The 20,229-nt window shown below is 39.2% G+C and overlaps 1 protein-coding gene across 1 annotated transcript in view; it reads left to right on the top strand.

Annotated features, from left to right (window-relative positions):
* The first annotated feature begins 2,007 nt into the window (after positions 1 to 2,007).
* Positions 2,008 to 20,229, top strand: part of LOC146388912 (myocardin-related transcription factor A-like) — a 32,902-nt gene continuing 14,680 nt past the window's right edge. Inside the window, exons 1-5 of the mRNA XM_084926485.1 lie at positions 2,008 to 2,571; positions 8,753 to 8,818; positions 15,519 to 15,574; positions 16,080 to 16,155; positions 16,274 to 16,417. Coding sequence (XP_084782611.1) covers positions 2,442 to 2,571; positions 8,753 to 8,818; positions 15,519 to 15,574; positions 16,080 to 16,155; positions 16,274 to 16,417 — 472 coding nt within the window. The 5' untranslated portion in view covers positions 2,008 to 2,441. The remainder of the gene's footprint in view (positions 2,572 to 8,752; positions 8,819 to 15,518; positions 15,575 to 16,079; positions 16,156 to 16,273; positions 16,418 to 20,229) is intronic.

Here is a 20,229-nt window from a genome sequence, read left to right as displayed (position 1 = left end):
AATTAGGCACTGGGAGAAAACAGATCATCTTGGGAAAGAGATACACAGCTACGTATTTTCCAAAAGGAGTGTACCACTACACTCTCCTGCTAAATGTCAAAACCACAACTGAAGACCCTTCAGTTCGCTAGATGGAAATACAAAATTGGTTAAAAAATCCACTAGAAACTAGCATTTTTTGGCATATTTTGGCAGCAATATTGGAAACAATTACAATGTACTTTAACCTACTTTGATGCTCCATATTTTCTTTTTGCGGTAGTGGTCCAATAGGACAAACAGTGCTTGTCCAGTGAAATCCAAACCAGAAATTTCAATAAGGAGAAATTCATTGGAAAACATTGACTAGATTTATTGAAGTACAAAGCTTTTATCATATTATATTAATATAATTATAACCTATTTGGCAACTGGACTCTATGCTGAGGTAGCAGAGCAGAGCAGAGGAGGAAGCGGGAGAAGACCTGTGCAGTCTAGATGCTTGTGGTAGTAGAAATGGAACAAGTGGAAAATTGATCTCTGATTGACGCAGTGGAGATGGGGAAGAGCTGTAGAAGAAGAATTGATTTTGACAGCATGGGAAAGAAGTGATTAAAATAATAGACTAAAACCCAAATAGCTTTGGATACAGGCAGGCAAGTGCATACAGATCTTTGTTGTTGAAAGTGCGCACAAGTTTATCAATTTGAAAGTTCAAGCTTGTCGAGCTGAGAGGACAGCAGCTGTTTCTGGTTGTTGCACATGTGCATTGCAGATAAATCTCTCGTCTTTGACGGGAAATTTATGGAACACTAGTGAACTAGACAAGCTACTGTTTGCTTTGCTTTCACTGCACTGAGATCAGTTGCTATTCTTTGCAATGTGTAGAAACAGAGCCAGTGTTAGCAAGTAAATGTGTTATCATCAAAGCCTGGATGATAGAGATGGGACATCAAATGCAAATCCACTCTTCTGCAAAAGTCATCACATGCCATGGCTCTGGCTGTAGCTTGAGCAAAAGCCACATAAACAGCTTGTCCTCACTTGATTTTAAAGCAGTTTATAGATGAAAAGCTGCCCTTTTCCTTCTCCTTCTCCTCCTTTTGTGATAGCTATTATAGTTTTGCATTTTTTAATTTCTATTTATTTTTATTTAATTTTACATTTTCAGTGCAGTTTAGTTTAAAGCCTAGGTTATACTCTGTTGTGGACACAGACACAGATAGATAGACCTCTGATAGTGGAATAGTCATTCTTTTTATACTTCTTTGACATCCACTCGAGGTCTGCCGTCTGGGGACCAGGTCTAGTTGGTGCCCAAAAACAGGCAGGTGCACGAACATCCGCACGAACCATTATGCTAACCATCTGATAATGTAATTTTTATGTCACTGGGTCCTTAGTGGGCCCTAGCAGACTCATAGACATGGAAAGCATAATCCCTGCTTAGTTCATTTTTATGATTCAAAAATGTATTACATGTAATAGTCATTAGTCATTAGTTTAGTTTTTTTCAAAGTAAACATTATCTTTTAAGTGAATTTATTCGCATTATCTAAGGTGAGGGTTTGGTATCTTTCCATGATTACTTTTTGATTTTTGGTTACTTTCCTAATCCAAACTCCAAATAAACTCTGTCAAACATTGTGAGCAGAAAAAGAGGAAATAAAAGTCAGACAGCTGGACAGAAAGACAAAAAAATAAATAAAAATAAAGCTGACAAAAAATGATGATGGGCACATGGAGTGGCAGCAGCTGTTGAGATGTTGGATGTATCACTGACACCACACTGAGCTCAGATCAGAAGTGCAAAGTGAGAGGAATTTGGTGAGGAGAACGCGTGTGCGTGTATTTGTGTTCGGATGCGCCTGCTTGTGTCTATCAACGGCTGAGTGACTGAGTACAGCAACAGCTGTGACAGACCTCTCGAGCACAGCTTCACTGATATACGACACACATGAAGGCATGCACACACGACTTAGTCAGTCCTGTAGCAACAGCAAATCCAGGAGACGCTCTTCTAAAGCACAGCATTGGAGTTTGTATAGTTTGCATTCATCTACTCTCTTTTTTAAAAAAAACCTCTATTAAGGATTTTCTTCTAGACACTCTCTCTTTTGTTTTTGCTGAATCTAATCAAGGAGTTCTTCAAAAGAAGTGGTTGGAAATGGCTGTTTTGATGAGAACAAATCTCTTTTGATCATGACTGACACCAGAAATGTTGCAGATTTCTTCTTCTTTCACTTTTCTCTACTTTGAAGGATATTCCTTCATTTCAGTCACAACAATGGTCTCCCAGAGCTTGACTCTTTAAGCGGATTGCTTTGTTTTGGGGGGATTTCAAGGCTGCAGAAATCCAGCACCTGGACTAAACTGATGTCCACCATTGGCTGTCGTTCCTATTGTGGTGTTTTTGTGGATGACTCACTCAGGGGTAATTTTCCAGTTTGCTAACGCTCGCCATGCTGGAGCACCCTCCATGTGTCCGGATTGACCCTGCCCCTTTCAGGCCTCAGCCAATCAGATGCAACATGGATAAGCCAGATATGCGTTTTGAGTTAGAGCGCCAAGCCTGTCAGAGTCTCAGACAAGGTGGGATACCTGTTTCTAGTCACGTTTCCAGTTCACATACAGCACATGAACATTTTTAGAGCTGCACTCACACAACACATGAGGATTTGAAAATGTGTGTAGCTCAGTTTGATTGTATTAGTAGTTCTTTTTAAGTAAAGCAATTTTGTGAAAATGTACACTGAATATTTGTAGATATTACATCAACTGTTTTAAAAGTTTAGGCTTTCCCATCAAAGAATAGAGGTTTATTTTCTGGGCCGAGCTGTTAATGGGATCAAATATTCTGCTAGTGCCTTGGTTACAGTTGGGGCACAGCCAGCCTGGGCACAGCACACGTCGCCTTGAGCAGATGAACCGAGCAACCTGTTGGCTGGAGGTCCCTGGGCCTTGAACCAAAGTATCTGGACAGAGAGGAGTGTGGACCAATTTAGACAAGGACAAACTCCAAGAGGCTTTAGTTTCTTTTCATTAAAAATTTAAAGGCATGTTATGGTGCATTGCCACAGTTTCAGTTATTGAAAAATATGCAATAACTAATAAATAGCAAAATAACAGCCGCAGCTATGCCTAGCAGAGACTGCCCATGCATCCTTTCACCACATCGCTTCTCACATTTTCCCATCAGACCAAGTGTGCACAACCTTTTAAGCTGTCCTTACACTTTATGTACTTGTGTGCGAGTTGGCAGTTTACAGTAATGTTCCTCTTAATTCACAGGGCGGTCTAGAGGGATTGGGTTTCGAGTGGTTACAGCATGGTCGGAAATAGAAAACTTGTGGGGCGGGGGAGAGAGGGGGGACACAGAGGCAGACCACAGGTTGGGGGCAGACAAGACAATCTGAACTGCCCACTACATCGTGTTTACCATATAGAAGACTCCTTAGGAAACAAGAAAAGACTGATGGATAAATACACACTGTAACTGACTGTCTCTCCACAACTTTGAAATAGAAAAGGTGGTCCACAAATCCATGCACATTTAATTTAATGTAGAAAGCACTCTGAGTGAACTGTTCACACAGAAGTGAACCAGATGTGATACATCGGCTAGTCATTATCACTGTCACACATGCAAAGTGGTCAAATATGTGAAAATAATTGTATTATTGTTATATATATTTGACAACCTCCTGTACTTGTACCTCTGTGTCCTTAATGAGTGTTTTGGACACCTCATCATGCATCAACTAAGATGTGAATTGACATTATTAAACAGTTTCTGTCAGGGAGGCTGTGTGTCAGGCAGGAGTTGGATCCAAGATGCAGGATTCAAAGGACAGAAAGTAAACTAAAAAGCAGCTTTAATGCTGAGCCTGAACAAAGCACACAATATCAAAGACTAGAAACGAGGAAACCAAAGCTACAAATCTTCTAAGAACCCACACTGGCAGGGAGGACACAGCCATGAGGAAGAATGTGACAAGGGTCGAGGAAATACTGAGACAATATATATATAAACACAGAGGATAACGAGGGAACAGCCAACAGGTGGGAAAACAGCTGAAACTAATTACAGGTTACAAGACAGAGGAAATAGAGCTAAATACAAAGCAGAAGAGATGTGAGACCGCCAAAATAAAACAGGAAGAAACAGTGCACAGGAACTGAAACACAGATAAGACAGAAGGGTAAACAACCACAGAGACAGACTGTCTTCACAAAAATGCATGGGGAGCACAGGAGGAGTATGATTACAGAAAAAACATAGAATACAAGCAAAGTAGAACCAAGATAACAAAACTAAGAAGACGTGAGGATACAAATAGTAAAAAACAAAAGAATTACAGCTATAATGAGAACCAAAACCTGGGATAACCATCTCAAACTCAGTATATTCAATAAATAAGAATTCAAAAGTCCAAACACAGAAGATACTGAGTCAAAGACGTAGGATCATGACCACTTCTGAGTTTTTCCAAGGATACCCTAAGCTGTACAGGAGATCAGCCTCACTAATTTCTGATAAACACTCAGTCTTTTTGTTCTGGAAGAAGAGGTTTGTGACAGATGAAAATAAGTTGTAGCATATGAAAGGTCTCGTTTTACCTACATTTTGATACCAGGCTCGTCATCTAGCAGTGATGCCTTCTGTGTAAAAAACGTTTTTTTAATATGCCCACGTAACTGGCTTATGGAGTGGCTGTGAAATGGAGAAATAACACCGGTGTTCATATTATGTTGCTCAAACAACTTTAAGTCATGAAGAAATCTCTTAGGCTCAGTGCAGTCTTTGCAATTTGTTGCTTCATTGCCTGTTCAGCTTGTGACAATTTTAGTTTCGGATAATGCAATTCAATTCACCAAATCAAAAACAGTCGCCTGAATGCTTTGTATTGTAAGGTAAAGACCCTATACAATAAAACAGAGAAAACCTCAACAGTCAAATAACCCCCTTTGACATAGATCCCATGTTTCATTTTACTCAATGAGCTCAATGGGCTCTTTTGCATGGTCAAATTGCACAAAGTGCTGTGTGCATACCTGTTTATGACTAGGCTAAAGCGAGACTTCCTCTTATGTAGTAGCGTTTGACCAGTGAGTGCACATTCCAAACATAGATTCTTTCTCAATACATACAGTAGCATCACTTTGCAAATGTAAGTGTTTGTCAATGTGTGTGTTTATGTGTTGATGTGTGATTACACTATGCCACCATAAGTGGAGATTAAAATGTGCATCTGCACTGCAATGTATGTTTGCGTGCATATGCAAATATTATGCATGCTTGTAATGAGTATCTGTGTTAGTGTTTGCTTAGTGTGGCTGCCCATGTTTCCCTGCAGGAGCCAGTTAAATCTTTCCTGCTGCCAAGGGGAGAAACTGCACCATCCATGTCAGCCAAGTCCTCATCACAGAAATCAAAGCGATATGAATGTTTTTGTAGGTCGCTCATAAAGACTATCTGTAGATTCTAATGGGCCACAGTAACACAGCATGGTCCCATTTTTTCCAACTCAGGGAAGAAAATGTAGGCCACACTCAAATTTCTGAAAACATTCAGCTTGTCCTTATTAAGTAAGACTTTTTACAGGTATAAAGACAGAAGACATGAACCTGAAAACCTGAAAATGTAAAAGGAAGACAGGAGATTTAAGAGATAGATGTGGAAGTTTGGATTTGGGTTTAGAAAAGACTTGAAATCTGATAATATCCAAATCTTGTTCATTACAGTACATACAGTGCAAAAATCTTGACTCGCCCCTCATTTCTTTATATATTGTTTCCAGTGAATTTCTTGTCATTTTGTCATTGTTCAAGTGGTCTTTAGTAATAGTTCTATAGGTTTTCTGAAAGTCTTTCAAAGTTTTTCTTTGAACATTGGCAGTGTGGGATCACTTTGACAGAGAATGGAACAAAGGCAGCCAACATCCAAAGACCTGTGAATGTCCTTCAAGAAGCCTGGAGAACTATTCATGAGGAATTCTTAAAGAAATGACCAGAAAGTTGCCTATGACATTGTTGAAGAACAAAGGTGGTTGTACAAAATATTGACTTTCTGGCTTGTTAAAATTGTACAAACTTTTGCCTTATGTGCCATATTTCCAGTTTGTACATGTTTTAAAAAAGTAGCTTAACCTAATTCCCATTTTCCTAGAAAATGGGAAGAAATGAGGGGTAGATGTTTGCATAGTACTGTATTACAATTAGTGGTTTCAGTGTTTTCTGTGCAGCATTTCATCTATTTTAACCTCTTAAGCCCCAACACCCCGGATATGGGGGCAAAAGGCAGGAGATCGCATTTGGGGTTAGGCGTTGGGGCTTAAGAGGTTAACCTGATTTCAGTTCTCTAACAAACTGGGCAATAATATGTCTATTATTTATCATATGGAAGCAATTAACTCATACTCCTAAGGTTTCGAAGTTCGAAGTCGAGTTTTCTGAAATTATGGGCCCTTTGTTAGCCATTGGTGCTACTTTCGGTCATTACACAAATGTACTGTTTATAAAGTGGGGGAAACCTGCAGTCAGGTGAGACTGAGGAAGTCACTTGGATGAGAAAGGAAAAGTTTCTTCCTCTATAAATACTATGACCAGATTAACCAACTTTCTGTGACCCCCACTATTATTTGGTTAAATGTCCCTTGGCAAGTTTCACTTCGGCCAGCTTCTTTTGGTTGCCACCAAAAAGCTTCTGGCTTGAGACTGGATATCTGACCATTCCTCGTGAAGGAATTGGTAGTTGAAGTTAGTGCAAATTGGATGGTTTCTTTGCATGGACCTGGCTTTTAAAGAATAGTACACAAATTTTAATAGGTTTGAACTTGGGGATTTCGGAAGCCTATTCCAGAAAATGGAATGGTCAGTCTAAATGTTAGCCTGCTTTATTCAATAATCTTTATGGTCAGACGGGACACAGTTGAATGCCCCAACAGGATAAAGATCCCAAAGATTCAGCAAAACTGGTTTTGGAATTGCTGAAGGGTAACATTAAGCTTCTGAAACTGGCTTCCGAAAGCTCCAACCTTAAGTCTTTTGAAAATTTGTGGCCCATCATTCAAAAATAAATCTTAACCAGGAAACCAACCAATTTAAATGAACTAACAATTTTGTCAAGAAAAAGTGGTACGATGTCCAGCCCAAAGTTTATTGATGGCTACCATAGGGTTCTGGTCAAAGTGGTACATGCTGAGGGACATTTAACCAAATATTAATGGTGGTGTATGTACATTTGAGTCTATATGTATACTTTTGACCCCGTGTAGAGAAAATCCATAATAAATTCAAACTTTCTTTTACCCAATTCTTGTTTTTTAACATCGTGTCCATAGTCAGTTCCCTCCTGGAAAAAACAGTTCGAAGACAGCCCAAAATCACCTACATTTAACCAAACTGTATTTCTACATTAGTTTATTTCTTTTACTTGTCTAAAATCGATGAAGTGCTGATCAAGCATACCCACATGGGGTCTTAGCCCATGGTGGAGGAATACTCTGATGAGGAAAGATGAGCTACAGTTTCAATGTCACTGGGGTGACAGTCAGCTTCAGCCCAGAAAGCACAGCAGTAAATTTTCACTTTATGGATATGTCCTTTCAAACCACTGATCAGACATTATGGCTCAGCACTGAGTACTGGATTTGTACTTACTGTAGAAGGTTAAATTTAAACATTTAACAGAACCTATTTAGGAAAATGAGAACAAAATGTGACCAGGCAAAAAACAAAAAGAAAGACAATTAAAACACAGCTATTCTGTTGTGCATTTCCTCACTTTGTCATAAGATTTTCCCCAAAAACTATCAAAAGCATATGCACGCGCTTCATTTGTGTTAAAAGAAACAAGCTAAACATAAATGTCTGGCTTTGCTACATGGGAACCAAAACCAGCAGCTGAGACCAAAAGTTATTTATTAATCCCACTCAATCACCACATCACATTGTCATATTGCCTGATCTGCTCTGAAAAGACCTGTGATTGAAGGTGAAGTTATTTCTTATTGGTAGTCACAACTTATAACACACTGTGCAACACCTCAGCCACACTTCTATGTGGCAACTGTGTGTACTAATACTGTGGATGCAGAAAGTCATAGTGCGTGAAAAAGACCTTCACACTCAAAACGTTTCCAGGTGCTGCATTTTACTGCAACTCACTGCTCAGATCAAAAGTGCTGAGGTACAGAAAATCCTTTGCTGCCAGTCCATATTTTCATATCATCTTGAAGTTCAGCCCTCAAAATGTTTTGCAGATATAAATAAAGTTGTGTGAACAAATCAATAATTTATAAAATACAATCAAACAAGCATCAAGTTCAATCCAGGCGCTCTCAAAATGAGCAGTCTGCTGTCTTTTTTTTCTCACACTCTGTGGGATCTTGTAATGTCACGAATGTGTGACTGTGGGCTGCCATTTCATCAAAAACGTGAAACAGGAAACTGCCAGTACGTGTGTTCATGTGTGTGTCTGACTTCCCTTTGTAGTGTGTTACATAACCTTTGTGCATCCGATCATAAAAGATCACAATTTTTGTAGCAGCTAATAGTGTAGACAGAAAAGTCCTCATAGAGTAACTTGGATATATCACGGCAGCATAACTGCTTCAATCTACTGCTTTCATTTTGCTCATGGGCATTTGCTTAGTAATGTCTCTACCTTTGTGGCGTTCGGTGGGTGAGAACAGATAAACATGCATACACACTCAGTCTGATGATGTTTTCCATTCATTCTGCCGCTACTGACTTGCATCTTGGTGTTCAGTTCTTCAGCTGAAGTTGCAACAGAGAAGGAGCAGAGAGGAGCTCGTCAGCCAGGGGATCATGCCACGTAAGTTACAACAAAACACTTTTAAGAAATATTTTGATATGAACTGTAAAATGAAGCTGATGTAAACTCTTACAATAACCTTGTTAGTAGATACAACTGTCACATCTAGTAGTGCGCCAAAGTTTTGGGTCCCACCGTATGGTTTTTCATATTTTGCTGCCACAGAGCCAGACTTTGTTGTATTTTTTTTATTTGCCCTTTTGAAAGCTCAAAGTTTTTCTTTGGACACTGGCTGCTTGTTCACTGATTTTCAGTCCATTCCCTGTATCTCGCCATTTTCAGTAGAATGCTTTTTGCTTGTTTGTTTGTTTGTTAAGCCACTAAACACTGACCAATCAATCATTCAAGCACTTAACTTAATAGATAAACCAGGGTTGTGTCTACACATAAGGGGCAACTTATCAAAGAAGTCATTTTAACTTAAATAGACTGTTTGTTACTGGCAGCCTATCACAAGAACATCTATTTTGTTCCCATTTTTTCAGTTGAATTTATCCAAAATGTCAAATGTAACAAATTTTGATATAAATAAAACTGAATTTCACATCAAAAAGGCAATTCTGAAAGAGTTATTTGTTAGTTATTTGTCGTGACATATCACAGCATGATGTGCAGAGTCTGAACAGTATCTGAATGTCATCTCCTAAGAAATAGGAAAAACTCCAGTAACACAGGACCTGAAAATTTCTGAAATTGTCATCAACACATACTGATGAGGTCAGGAGAGAAGTACAACCATGAGTATCTACAGCCGTCTGTACAACACTCTGTCATGGTTTAGGGATGCATTTTAGTGAGTGTTGTTGTGGATCTTGTCAAAATTGATGGAATTATGTACACATAATTATGATTAGATTTTGACTGACCATGCAACACCATCTGGAATGATGAAAAAGATGAAAAAGATCCCAAACACAGTACCAATGCAGTAAAAGGATAGAAAAAGAGACTTGGACTTTGAGACTTAGAGCTTTTTATTGTCATTGTGCAGTTTCTTGCACAGCCAGATTGGGTAGCTGGACCACAAAGATGCAAAAGTAAGAAGAGAAAACAATATACAACGAGAGGGGAAAAAAAAAAAAATATATATATATATATATATATGTATACATATATATGAGTGAAAAACACACAGTGGAACACTATCAGTCATGGATTGGCCTCCCCTGGACCTCAACATTATTGAAGCACTGTGGGGTCATCTTGACAGAGATCAGCAGAAACATCCAAAGCTTTGAAGCCTGGAGAACTATTCCTGAAGGCTACTTAAAGAAATGACAAGAAAGCTGCCTAAGAGAGTTCAGACTGAAGACTAAAAGTGGTCATACCAAATATTGACTTTCAAGCTTTTTAGAATTGTACAAACTCTATCTTACCTTATTGCCCACTTTATTTCCATGTATGTGTGCATGTTTCAGTAAATTGCTGCGCCTCTTTCCCATTTCCCTATCAAAATATAAAGAAGTGATTCAAGACTTCTGCATGGTATTACACTCATTTATTCATTGGTCCATTAGATTCACTAAAGGTATGACATAACATTTAAGCATGTAGCAGATATTATTTTATCTGAAAGGTCATTTATTACATTTTTTTAAAAAATGGGATTTAAATTTTTGTTAAAAAATTAATTAATGGCAAATCACGAAAAATAAAGAAAATTATATGTGTATTTTGCTACAAAAGAAGGACTAGTTTTGTCTATAAGATGACGCAAAATGAATCAGAATCAAATTATCTTTAGTAAGTGGAGTCCCTGCGGTGTCAGGAGAAAAAGGTTTTAATATAATTACAAAAGAATAGTATAAAAAAGAGGAATAAAATAGTCTTTCAGTAATAATAAAAAGAATCTTATTGCACATAAACACTATTGCACAGGATGTTACAGGCTGTCATCCATTGCACAGTATTATCAGGTTGTATTGGAAGTGATTACTTGTAATTCAAAGCCCTAACAACTATGGGGGAGAACTGGCTATTGCTGATGGCAGCAGTTTGTAGAGATTATGAGCAGGGTGTGGGGAGTCTTTTATGATATTTCCTACTTTCCTGAGACAACGAGAGCAGTGCAGTTCATCTAGAGGGGGTAAAAAACAGAAAGTGATCCCTTGGGCAATCTTTGCAATCACACACAGAGGCGGTAGCATAGGATGCTCTCTACTGAACAATGATAGAAGGACACCAGCAGCTTTTGAGGGATGTTGTTTTCCCTGAGGATTCTCTGGAAATAAAGTCTCTCCTGAGCATCTTTCCCAGCTCCACTGTGTTCACACCCCAGAACAGATGTGAACTCCCATGAAGCGGAAGTCTGACACCATCTCCACCCCATCCCCATTGACGTAAAGTGGTTTAATGTCCATAAAATCCACAACAGTCTTCTTCGTCTTGGTTGTGTTCAGGAGCAGGTTGTTGTCCCTGCACCACGCTGTCAGTCGCTCCACTTTGTCCCTGTAGGCAGACTCATCCCCCCATATGTTATAAAAAGCTTGTGCCATGTGTTGCAGTTTGCTTCTTTTTCAAATGCTTACGTTTGAGGATTGCATATAGGCTCATACAAAAAACATGAAAGCAGCACAAGAACCTTTAACATATAAATCAAGTAACACGCAAGATTGAACAGAGAAAGATGCATTTCAGCATAACAGCTACATTAGTTGATGCAAGTTAGTAATGAAATGAAAACAGAAGCATCTGAGTGCAGTCTGCCGTGCCATTTTAGGTTTATTCTAAAGAGATTTGGATTGCAGTTAAAAGGTGTCATTGTCTCCTTTCAGTCTTTACAGTGAGTTACTCAAGATCATACTGCAGCTGCCATCATGCATATCCGTAGCTGCTTCTTATCAGATTGTGAGAGTTCCCCATCTGCCATCCAAGTTAGCTGCTACTTTTGGCTCAGTTTTTAAAAAAGGCACTTTTTTTCTGTTTGGTTTGTAGAGTCTTAATTATTCTGTTAAATGGACAATTTCCATTTAATGCTACTTTAGGGAGCATAATATGTTGTTCAGCGCATGCATTAATACAAGTATGTAATGCACAAAGTTCTGAATGCTTTACAAACTGGTACTATTAATGGTGGTTTTTTATGCTCAGTGTGGCTAACTTTAGCTTTCCCCACATTTTATTTTCTTCAGAAAATGAGACTCAGTCTTCCTCTGACAATAATTCTCACAGTAGGTCTATAAGCAGTCTGACACAGGAAGTGTGAGACAGTGTGTTCTGTGTCTTATCTGCTAATGATTCTAATATTTACCTGCTCATGTGGTAGATGTTTAAACTGGGAGCCTGAAAACTATTCATATGGACTCTGTATGCAAGCGCTTTACTGCTGCTGAATGTATTCACCATCACAAATATGCATTTACTATTTTCACTATTATATTATCCATTTTATTTATTGGCAGCATTTCGTGCGCACCACGCTCGTCGTGGTCATGTTAGGTGTGACCACAGGAGTCATCACAGTTCTTATCTGCTTTCACTTTCCTGCCGAATGTTTGAAAAAAAAACTGACATGGAGATCAAAGATGAATGTTATGTGCATATGTTTTAATTCAGTTATCCCATGCCTCTCTTTGCTTCTTAACAAAAGGTGTGTAGCTTTGTTAGTTTTTTGCAGTAGTATTCAGGAACATTGCAGTTGAGCCAGGGTAGAGACCGATTAACCCTGCACAAAATCAACTAGTTCTTTGTTTGAGAAAGCACCTGAAAGTTAGTTTTGTCACGTAAAAGCTGTATTGCAGCGCCCCTGAACTCTGTGGTGTGCTTGCTGTTGTCATGTTCTAATTGACTATATTTATGTGGTGCCTGGGAACAACCTTTAAGAGAAAAAGAAACACATAAGTCAGCCATGTTTTGCAATAATGAGCATGCAAAACGGCATTGCATCTGCTTAATAGGATGTGGTTACATATTTCATTTATTGTTTCTACATGTTAGTGACTTCATAACCGCAAGATGAGTATATATACAGAGCCAGTACAACAGACCAGTCTTTCTCCCTGGACCATTCGGCCCAGTATGCACTGCACTTCGCTTTAAGCCTCTTTCTAACCTTAGTAAGGTAAAAACCATGCTACAGCCATGTTGTTCTTGTGGGGAAACTTGACACAGCACTCAGTGTGATACCTCACCTAGTTTGTAATTTTTACACTTCTCAGAAAAAACACTAAAAATAGTTTGTGAGTTCACACTAACCTACATGTGATCATGCTGAGTTAAACAAAGGAGACGGGGACCTTTTTTATTTCTAAAGAATTGTTAACACAGTCGATATAATGAGCAAAAACACAAGAAAGAGACTGAAAGCATTAATTAGTAAACCTGCCCTAGTTGCATGGAATTGCAATATTTACTTTTGCAGATGCTCCTCCACTGATTATGAGCTCTGTAAATATCTGAGTATTGCATGTATACTTGGTGGAGTATTTGCAAATGTATCATACTTTACACAGCTGACCTGCAGGACAGCTAAAGACATTAAAGAGGAAGTGCTAGACAGCAGGAGACTGAACAGTTGCTGTCAGAGGAAGTGATGTTGTTCAATGTTAAAATGTTTAAAGCTTGTTGCTTAGCTCTAGCAGGGTGGTAAGGAACCACTCGTGCACATAATGGGGTATTTTCTCTCTGACCCCATCTCAGCACTGTTTCCTCCTCGTCTTTTGCCCTTTGGTCAGTTGTTCCATTTTTCTTCCAGCTGCCTCCTCTCATTTGTCATCTCTCCCCATCTTCTCTACATCTGTTTCATGATTCTTCATCTTCCTTAAATCTATTTTATCCTCTTCACTTTCACTCACACTTTAACACCCCCCCCCTCCCCCCGTGTGCTCATCCAGCCATCCTTCCCTCGATCCCATCACTCATTTTCAATGTAGCTGACTGACAGGGAGGTTTATACACCCTCAAGGTGGACACATAACCTCCTTGTGGATGGGTGAGAGGTCTAAGAGGGCTGATGTCTCCAGGGTGTGTGAGAGTGAGTGTGTACCGGCAGTGTGACAGTGCTCAGTGACGTGAACTGAGGCTTAGGTACCAGCAGTTCTGCCCCGGGTTTGATAATGCAGCCATACTGTGTGTGTGTGAAGTACAGTACAGTAAGACATTTTTTTTGTTGTGCTAGCTTTGGCGCACGAGATTTGAAACTATATTGTGACTAGAAAATGACATGCAGCCCTCATCGTAGACACTGACAACTTCATACTTGGTTTAAGACACAAGTGATGTAAACACATTGGGCTAAAGTTGAGTCTAAGACTTTGAATGCAAATAACTCCAGTGTCCTCACATACATCTAGTATGGATATGGGGACACTATATAATAAATGTGCTGCTGTATGGTGGCCCTGAGAGGTCAAACACACTGCAACTTAAAAAAAAAAAAAAACACCAGTAAATAGAAATATTTTACTGAGTGCATCTTTTTGTGAACCAGATAAGATGGCATGTAGTCATGCAGTATTGTGATAGATTGAATTCTGGATAAATTGCCATCACTAGCAGTGAAGCTCCCCCAACACCATCACCCACCAATCCATGTTTGATGGTATCTACACATGGAAAGATCACAGACTGAATCATTAATCATACATTTTTGATCAAAGTCCAAATTTTCAAGTCAATGCAAGACATGTGACTAGTTGGTCATCCACAGTGGTGTTTTTCTTTGCAGCAATTTAAACACCAAGGCCTAAATTTACTGACAGTTAATGTGAGAGTCCGATTGCCAAGAACATGACCAAACTAGAGTAATGGTGTCAGTGTTGAGTCTAATAGTGTGGGGAAGAGGAAGTGATGTAAAGCATAGACTAGCAGCCAGGAAAACAGGAAGATTAGTGGTTACAGATCTTCCTCATTGAGCTTTAACATAAGCTTTACTTGGCCAATTTGGAAATTTGACACCTGGACCATTGTATTTAAAGAGAAGGTAAAATAATAATTGTGCCACTTGGAGGAATTTTACAGATTTTGGTTATTTTTGAAACACATTAGAGTTGGCTGGTTTTGCAGGTATTGTCAAATACATTACCAAAATTTGCTATGTACCTGGAAATCCGCTTGTTCTTAAAAGTTTGAAACATTTATTAGAATATTTAAACAAAATTCTTTGTCTGCTGCTAAATAATTTGGTTCTCACATGTAGAATATTTATTAGGTCAAGATTTAGATCCTCTTTTTTGTCTTAGACTGCTTAGAAGCAAAGCTATATTGTAATGGTTGAGCTGTTGCATTTAACTCAGTATCACGGTGTCATGATTACCTCGAAGGTTTCCATTACCACTAATCCCGAGGCTTTGCATAATCACAAACCTGCACAAGTCCTACTTAAGTCATCTTTGAATGCTGAACAGTTTCCAGGAAATCCACTGCTGTAGAGAAGCTCATTGGATCGAAGCAGTCAGACTTCATCCCTTTACATTTCTCCTTTGACTTTGTGATTTTTTTAAGCTTTTTACAGCAGCTGTTGTTGGGGACCAGTATCCCAGCCATCATTGTACTTTATGCACTACATTGAACTGGTACTCAGGAAAAAGCTTTGGCTGAGACCATCAATAGACTTGATATTGAACTAAAGAGGCAAAGATCCATGAAAAGCTCTTTTGCTAACCCCCCACTAGCATCAATACACAAACCACCATGTTAACACCCTATCTCTTTTTGCCTGATTTTTTTTTCTTTACTATGCTCTCTCTTTTTATCCTCTTAGCACTGAAAACTTCAGCTGCCTTCCATGAACAGAGAAGGAGCTTGGAACGTGCTCGGGTGAGTATGCCATCCTCAAATCAGTCACTGATGTCAAAACTGATGCAATTTAAGCTTTGAGAGTTTTTAAAACACGTGGCATCATTACAGAAGCATTCTGATCTGTCTTTTCCTGCTTTAATGTAAGCCAAAAAAAGAGTTGGGATAAGACCATTGGCTCAGACAAGACTTAGACTTGTATAGAGCAATGCGAAACTATCCACCAAATCAGTGCTTGCCCCAAGGGCAACATCATCGACAGTTGTGAGTGAGTACGTGGGAAGATGGATGAGTAGGTTAAAGTAATTCTCCATTAGTAACTAGCTAAAATGATTAGATAAACACAGGCCCTTTAGTTAGCTTAGGAAAGCACGGTCTACATTGTTAAGAGAAGGGTTTGTGGAACTACACCTAAAGAAGGAGAGGAACCACAATGTTTAACAGTGTACAATAAAGGATTTGTGAGTGCAAAACTGAGAGATTTTCCACTCCTTCTTCTTCATCTTGTCTCTTGGTCTCTCTCCAGACGGAAGACTATCTCAAGAGAAAGATCAGGAGTCGACCAGAGAAATCTGAACTGATCAGGATGCACATCTTGGAGGGTAAACACTACACAGAGCCTCATACCTCTGGAACTTTGGTCAGTCTAACGGAAAAAGACCCATTAGATCCATGCACACTCGTAAAGAATTTCCATGCCCGGTTTGTGTGTCTATGCAGAGCCGTTCCTTCAGGTCAAGCAGCTGAAGAAAGCATGCCTCGCTGTTGATTTGAATGATAAGATTGCCCAGAGGCCAGGGCCCATGGAGCTGATCCATAAAAACATTCTACCCGTTCACTCCAGTATTAAACAAGCCTTCATAGGTAAGTGAGAACTATTTTAAGGCAACAGTTTCAGTATGAATAAACAGGACTCAACTTGCCCTTTACATCATGTTTTTGCAATTTCACCAAATTATTTATTGGGTTGCTGCCATCTTAAGCTGGATCAATGTAAACCCCTCTCAGGATTACTTCTGCTGAGTGGAGGAAATTATTATCTTAAATGTTATAAGTGCAGAATTATTTATGGTTGATTGCAATAAGCTGACCACAGAGAAAAAAACCCACAAACAAAGCATTGAGACCAGATATAATGATCTTAAGCAGATAGATGCAGTTATTGCGGACAACTTGTGTAAGCCTTTCAAGAGCTTATCTGTAAGTCTCTATTTTCCAGCCATCAATACACAAACACACAGTCTCGATATGTAGGGTTGTTGCACAATAACACATTAGTCATGCCAACTTTAGAAGGCCTTACTTTGCAAATTTTGTTTTATTATTTCTGCCCCCTCAACAATCAACAAGTGTACTATTGCTATATAATTTCCTGCACACAGTCTGTGTGGAGGAAGGAAGTGTGATATAGATTTTCATCAAAACACACCCACACTGTGAGGCTCCTGACAGGACATCCCTCCTGGCCCCTTCCTCCACCTATCATGAACATACTGATGTTTCCTCCCAGATCCCAGATGCTTCAGTTGTCCTCACCACATACTCACACAGGCACCCATACCTGTCAACAAAAACCTCCTAACATACAAATTTTTCACAAACAGCGCACTGACAGGCAAACACTTCAATTGATCAATTCTATGAGTTTGGAAAGGTTGGAGGGGGGTAATTGTAAATGATGCATGACCTCTGATTCCCATTTTAACAGACAAGAGACGAAGATACTGCTTCCTTCTCTGTTCTCGGTTGGTTTTAAACAATCACAGCGCCTGTTAATAGAGAATCACTTGCTAATTGAAGAGGTGACATTTTAAAATAACGGGGACCTATTAAGCTTAATTCAATTGCATATTAATATTTTCAGAATAGATCACTAAAAAAATAATCCTTAGTTGTTTCTCACTGGCCCTTAATGGAGCTTCCTCAGTTCATCTATAGTCTGAAATGAGCGCTTTTAGCTCTTTTCCAGTAATTTTTTGAGGTAATTTAATAGAAAAAAAGAATGCTGTATTCATAAATATACATTGATTAGTGCGCAACTACATCTTCCAACAAATAGATGCATTGTCATAAACTTAGAATCAACCCATTAAAAATACACAGCAACGAACGCAAATTTTGATTTGTGTCTTTAGCTATGTTAGCGATATTTTATCATCTGAAAAGGGGTCCACTTTACCAAAGAAGCAAAAATGCGAGTCAGAGCTGTAACACATGAAAAAGTCCATAAACATGCTTTTTTATTCTAATATTGTTGCAATTACTTATTGTCAGCAGATCAGATATATCACCCTTCCATCTCTGGACAGCTGACAATGACGCAACTAAACAACACAGTTAGCTGGTTATATGCTAATGTTGTGTCAACTAATGTGAGACTCGAGTGTTTTAACAGTCACATTTCCCCTCTGACAAACAGTTTGATAACTTTCTCACATCATTTGAGAGTTTTTGAGACCAACAATGTTAGATCCACTTCAACAAAAGTTTCACTTGTGCGGGCTAACAGCGGCAAAAATAGCAGTGCTTACTAACATAAAAGGATATCCTCAGCAAAAGAAGTGACTCATTGACTCGTGTTCAACTCCTTTCACAAAGTTTTACAGTCTCCTCCAGAGTAAATAGACATGAACACTTCTCATCTGGCATGTGTAGCTATCAAAGACTCCAGTTTTTTTGCTATGGCTGTTATGGGGTCCGGTGTAAATGCAATGTTTTGATCTCTCTTGGCTATCTTGAACATGTTTGTCCTACAATGGCCACGGTAGCTAGGATTATGAACTTAAATTAAGAGAATTAAGAAAACAGAGTTCAGTTGACTGCAGTCTACTGACATATAGCAGTGAGATTTTACCCACCAAGGTCATTTTCTATATGTTTGGTTGCCCATTGTAGTCAAGAGATTTGCGCAGCAGGTGGATTTGAATTCTGTGTTTGAGTTGGCCATATCAAGTACATCTGCTCCAGCCCGTTCTCACTCGCGCGTGATATACCGATGATTTTTCACGTCCCGAGGCGTTCTTTGGTGACCTTCCACGTTCCTATGCTACACGGCCGATTGTGGATGAAATTGAATAGAGGGAAGCTCCCGTGGTAACACGTGTTCCAGCCCTGTATTCCAGCCCTAGGCGTTTTCAAAGCGATTTAAGTAAAATAAACGTACATGTGTAGATTTATTCCAAACAGTTCTCATGTTTCCTAATTTCCTAAGCGTAATATACCGATGATTTGTCACCTAGCCTTAAATGTTACACTTTGGGAGTGAGAATGTGTTGTCTGCTCTCACTGGCATCATACAGCTCCAAGAATAAAAGAAACTTCCTGAAATAAGGATGAGGATCGTCTAAGTGGGATTTGTATATAGAACACTTTTTTTTTCTTTGTACTGTGGGAGCAAGGAATCGGTGGGTCCAGCTGCTTGATTGATGTGTAGAGGAAGAAGGTTGAGATTTAATAACAGACTGTGTCAGTGGAATATCCATCTCTGTCACTGCTACACAATAAACACAATTACATTACCGCCACTTTTGGTAGGAGCACCAGGAACTAGCTAGATGAGGTTGACATATGAGCATACAAAGCATGATGCACTCACACCCACACACAGCACAGCTGTAAGCGAGTCATTACATTATTAAATCAGCCCCGTGTTGTCTTTTCATCATTACCTGCTGATGGTAAATTAATGGACAGCAGTGTGTTCTAAATAGCAGTGGGCTACTGCCCGTTAGCACCTCCTGTAATTTAATAACTCAGTTCTATTATTAAAAAAAATGGCTCTACAGCAGTCCTGGGGATCCTAGCGGGTACTTTTATTCCTTAAATCCCTGTGAAGACTCATAAGTCTGCATAATAATGAAATGATTATATGATATGGCGCATGGGAAAGCTGGCAGGCTTGGATTAAAGCTATGCTGTAAGATGTCTTAACCTTCCTGTGGTTGGCTAATAAGAAAACTTTGGGCATGTGGTTGACAATTTTCTTTGCAGTTTTTTACATTGCTGTATCTGATTTACTATTATATCACGCTCAGCTGCATTTATCTGTTGCATACGAAACATATTTTAAAGATATTTTAAAGAGAATATTATTAGTATAGCAGGCATAAACAGGGGAAGCCGTCACATAAACAGTTCAAATAGTCATCGCATAAATTACACAGACGATCCTTCAGAATCCTCAGCACAACGTCATCCTTAGAGAGACGCCATCTGTTACATAAAAACTGTTATAAAAGCTTTGTTTGGCTGTGTGGGAAATGAACATAGATGAATGAAAAGCAAAATGCTTGACAAAAACCTGACTGATCACAGGTGCATCTAGGACTGGCTCTGGTGGACATGATATGACTACAGAAAAGTGTTTAAGTAGTTTAGACAGCTCTCTAGCTCTCTGTGTCAGTTGTTGACGAGACACTGGGAACGAGTGTCTTGTGTGCATTTTTGTAGGATATTGAACATTAACAAATGCAAGCCTTTGATGAGTCACCGATACTTGTGGAGGAGGCACCGGTGATAATTTGTCTGACTTTGGAGGTGCCCACAGGGTGTTAGAGTCACAAGCAGAAGTCCAGTGGCTCAGCTCCTGTTAATGCAAGTGATAGTGTTACACAGGCACACAGACTTGGGCAAGGACGTAGAATCACCGGGTAGTACATTTATTTTATGGTTTAATT

The sequence above is a fragment of the Perissodus microlepis genome, chromosome 4 (genome assembly GCF_051167445.1).
Source record: "Perissodus microlepis isolate ML-2025 ecotype Zambia chromosome 4, ASM5116744v1, whole genome shotgun sequence".
Lineage (NCBI taxonomy): Eukaryota > Metazoa > Chordata > Actinopteri > Cichliformes > Cichlidae > Perissodus > Perissodus microlepis.
The sequence above is the reverse complement of the archived record's forward strand: the minus strand, read 5'-3'. Positions and strand labels throughout refer to the sequence as shown.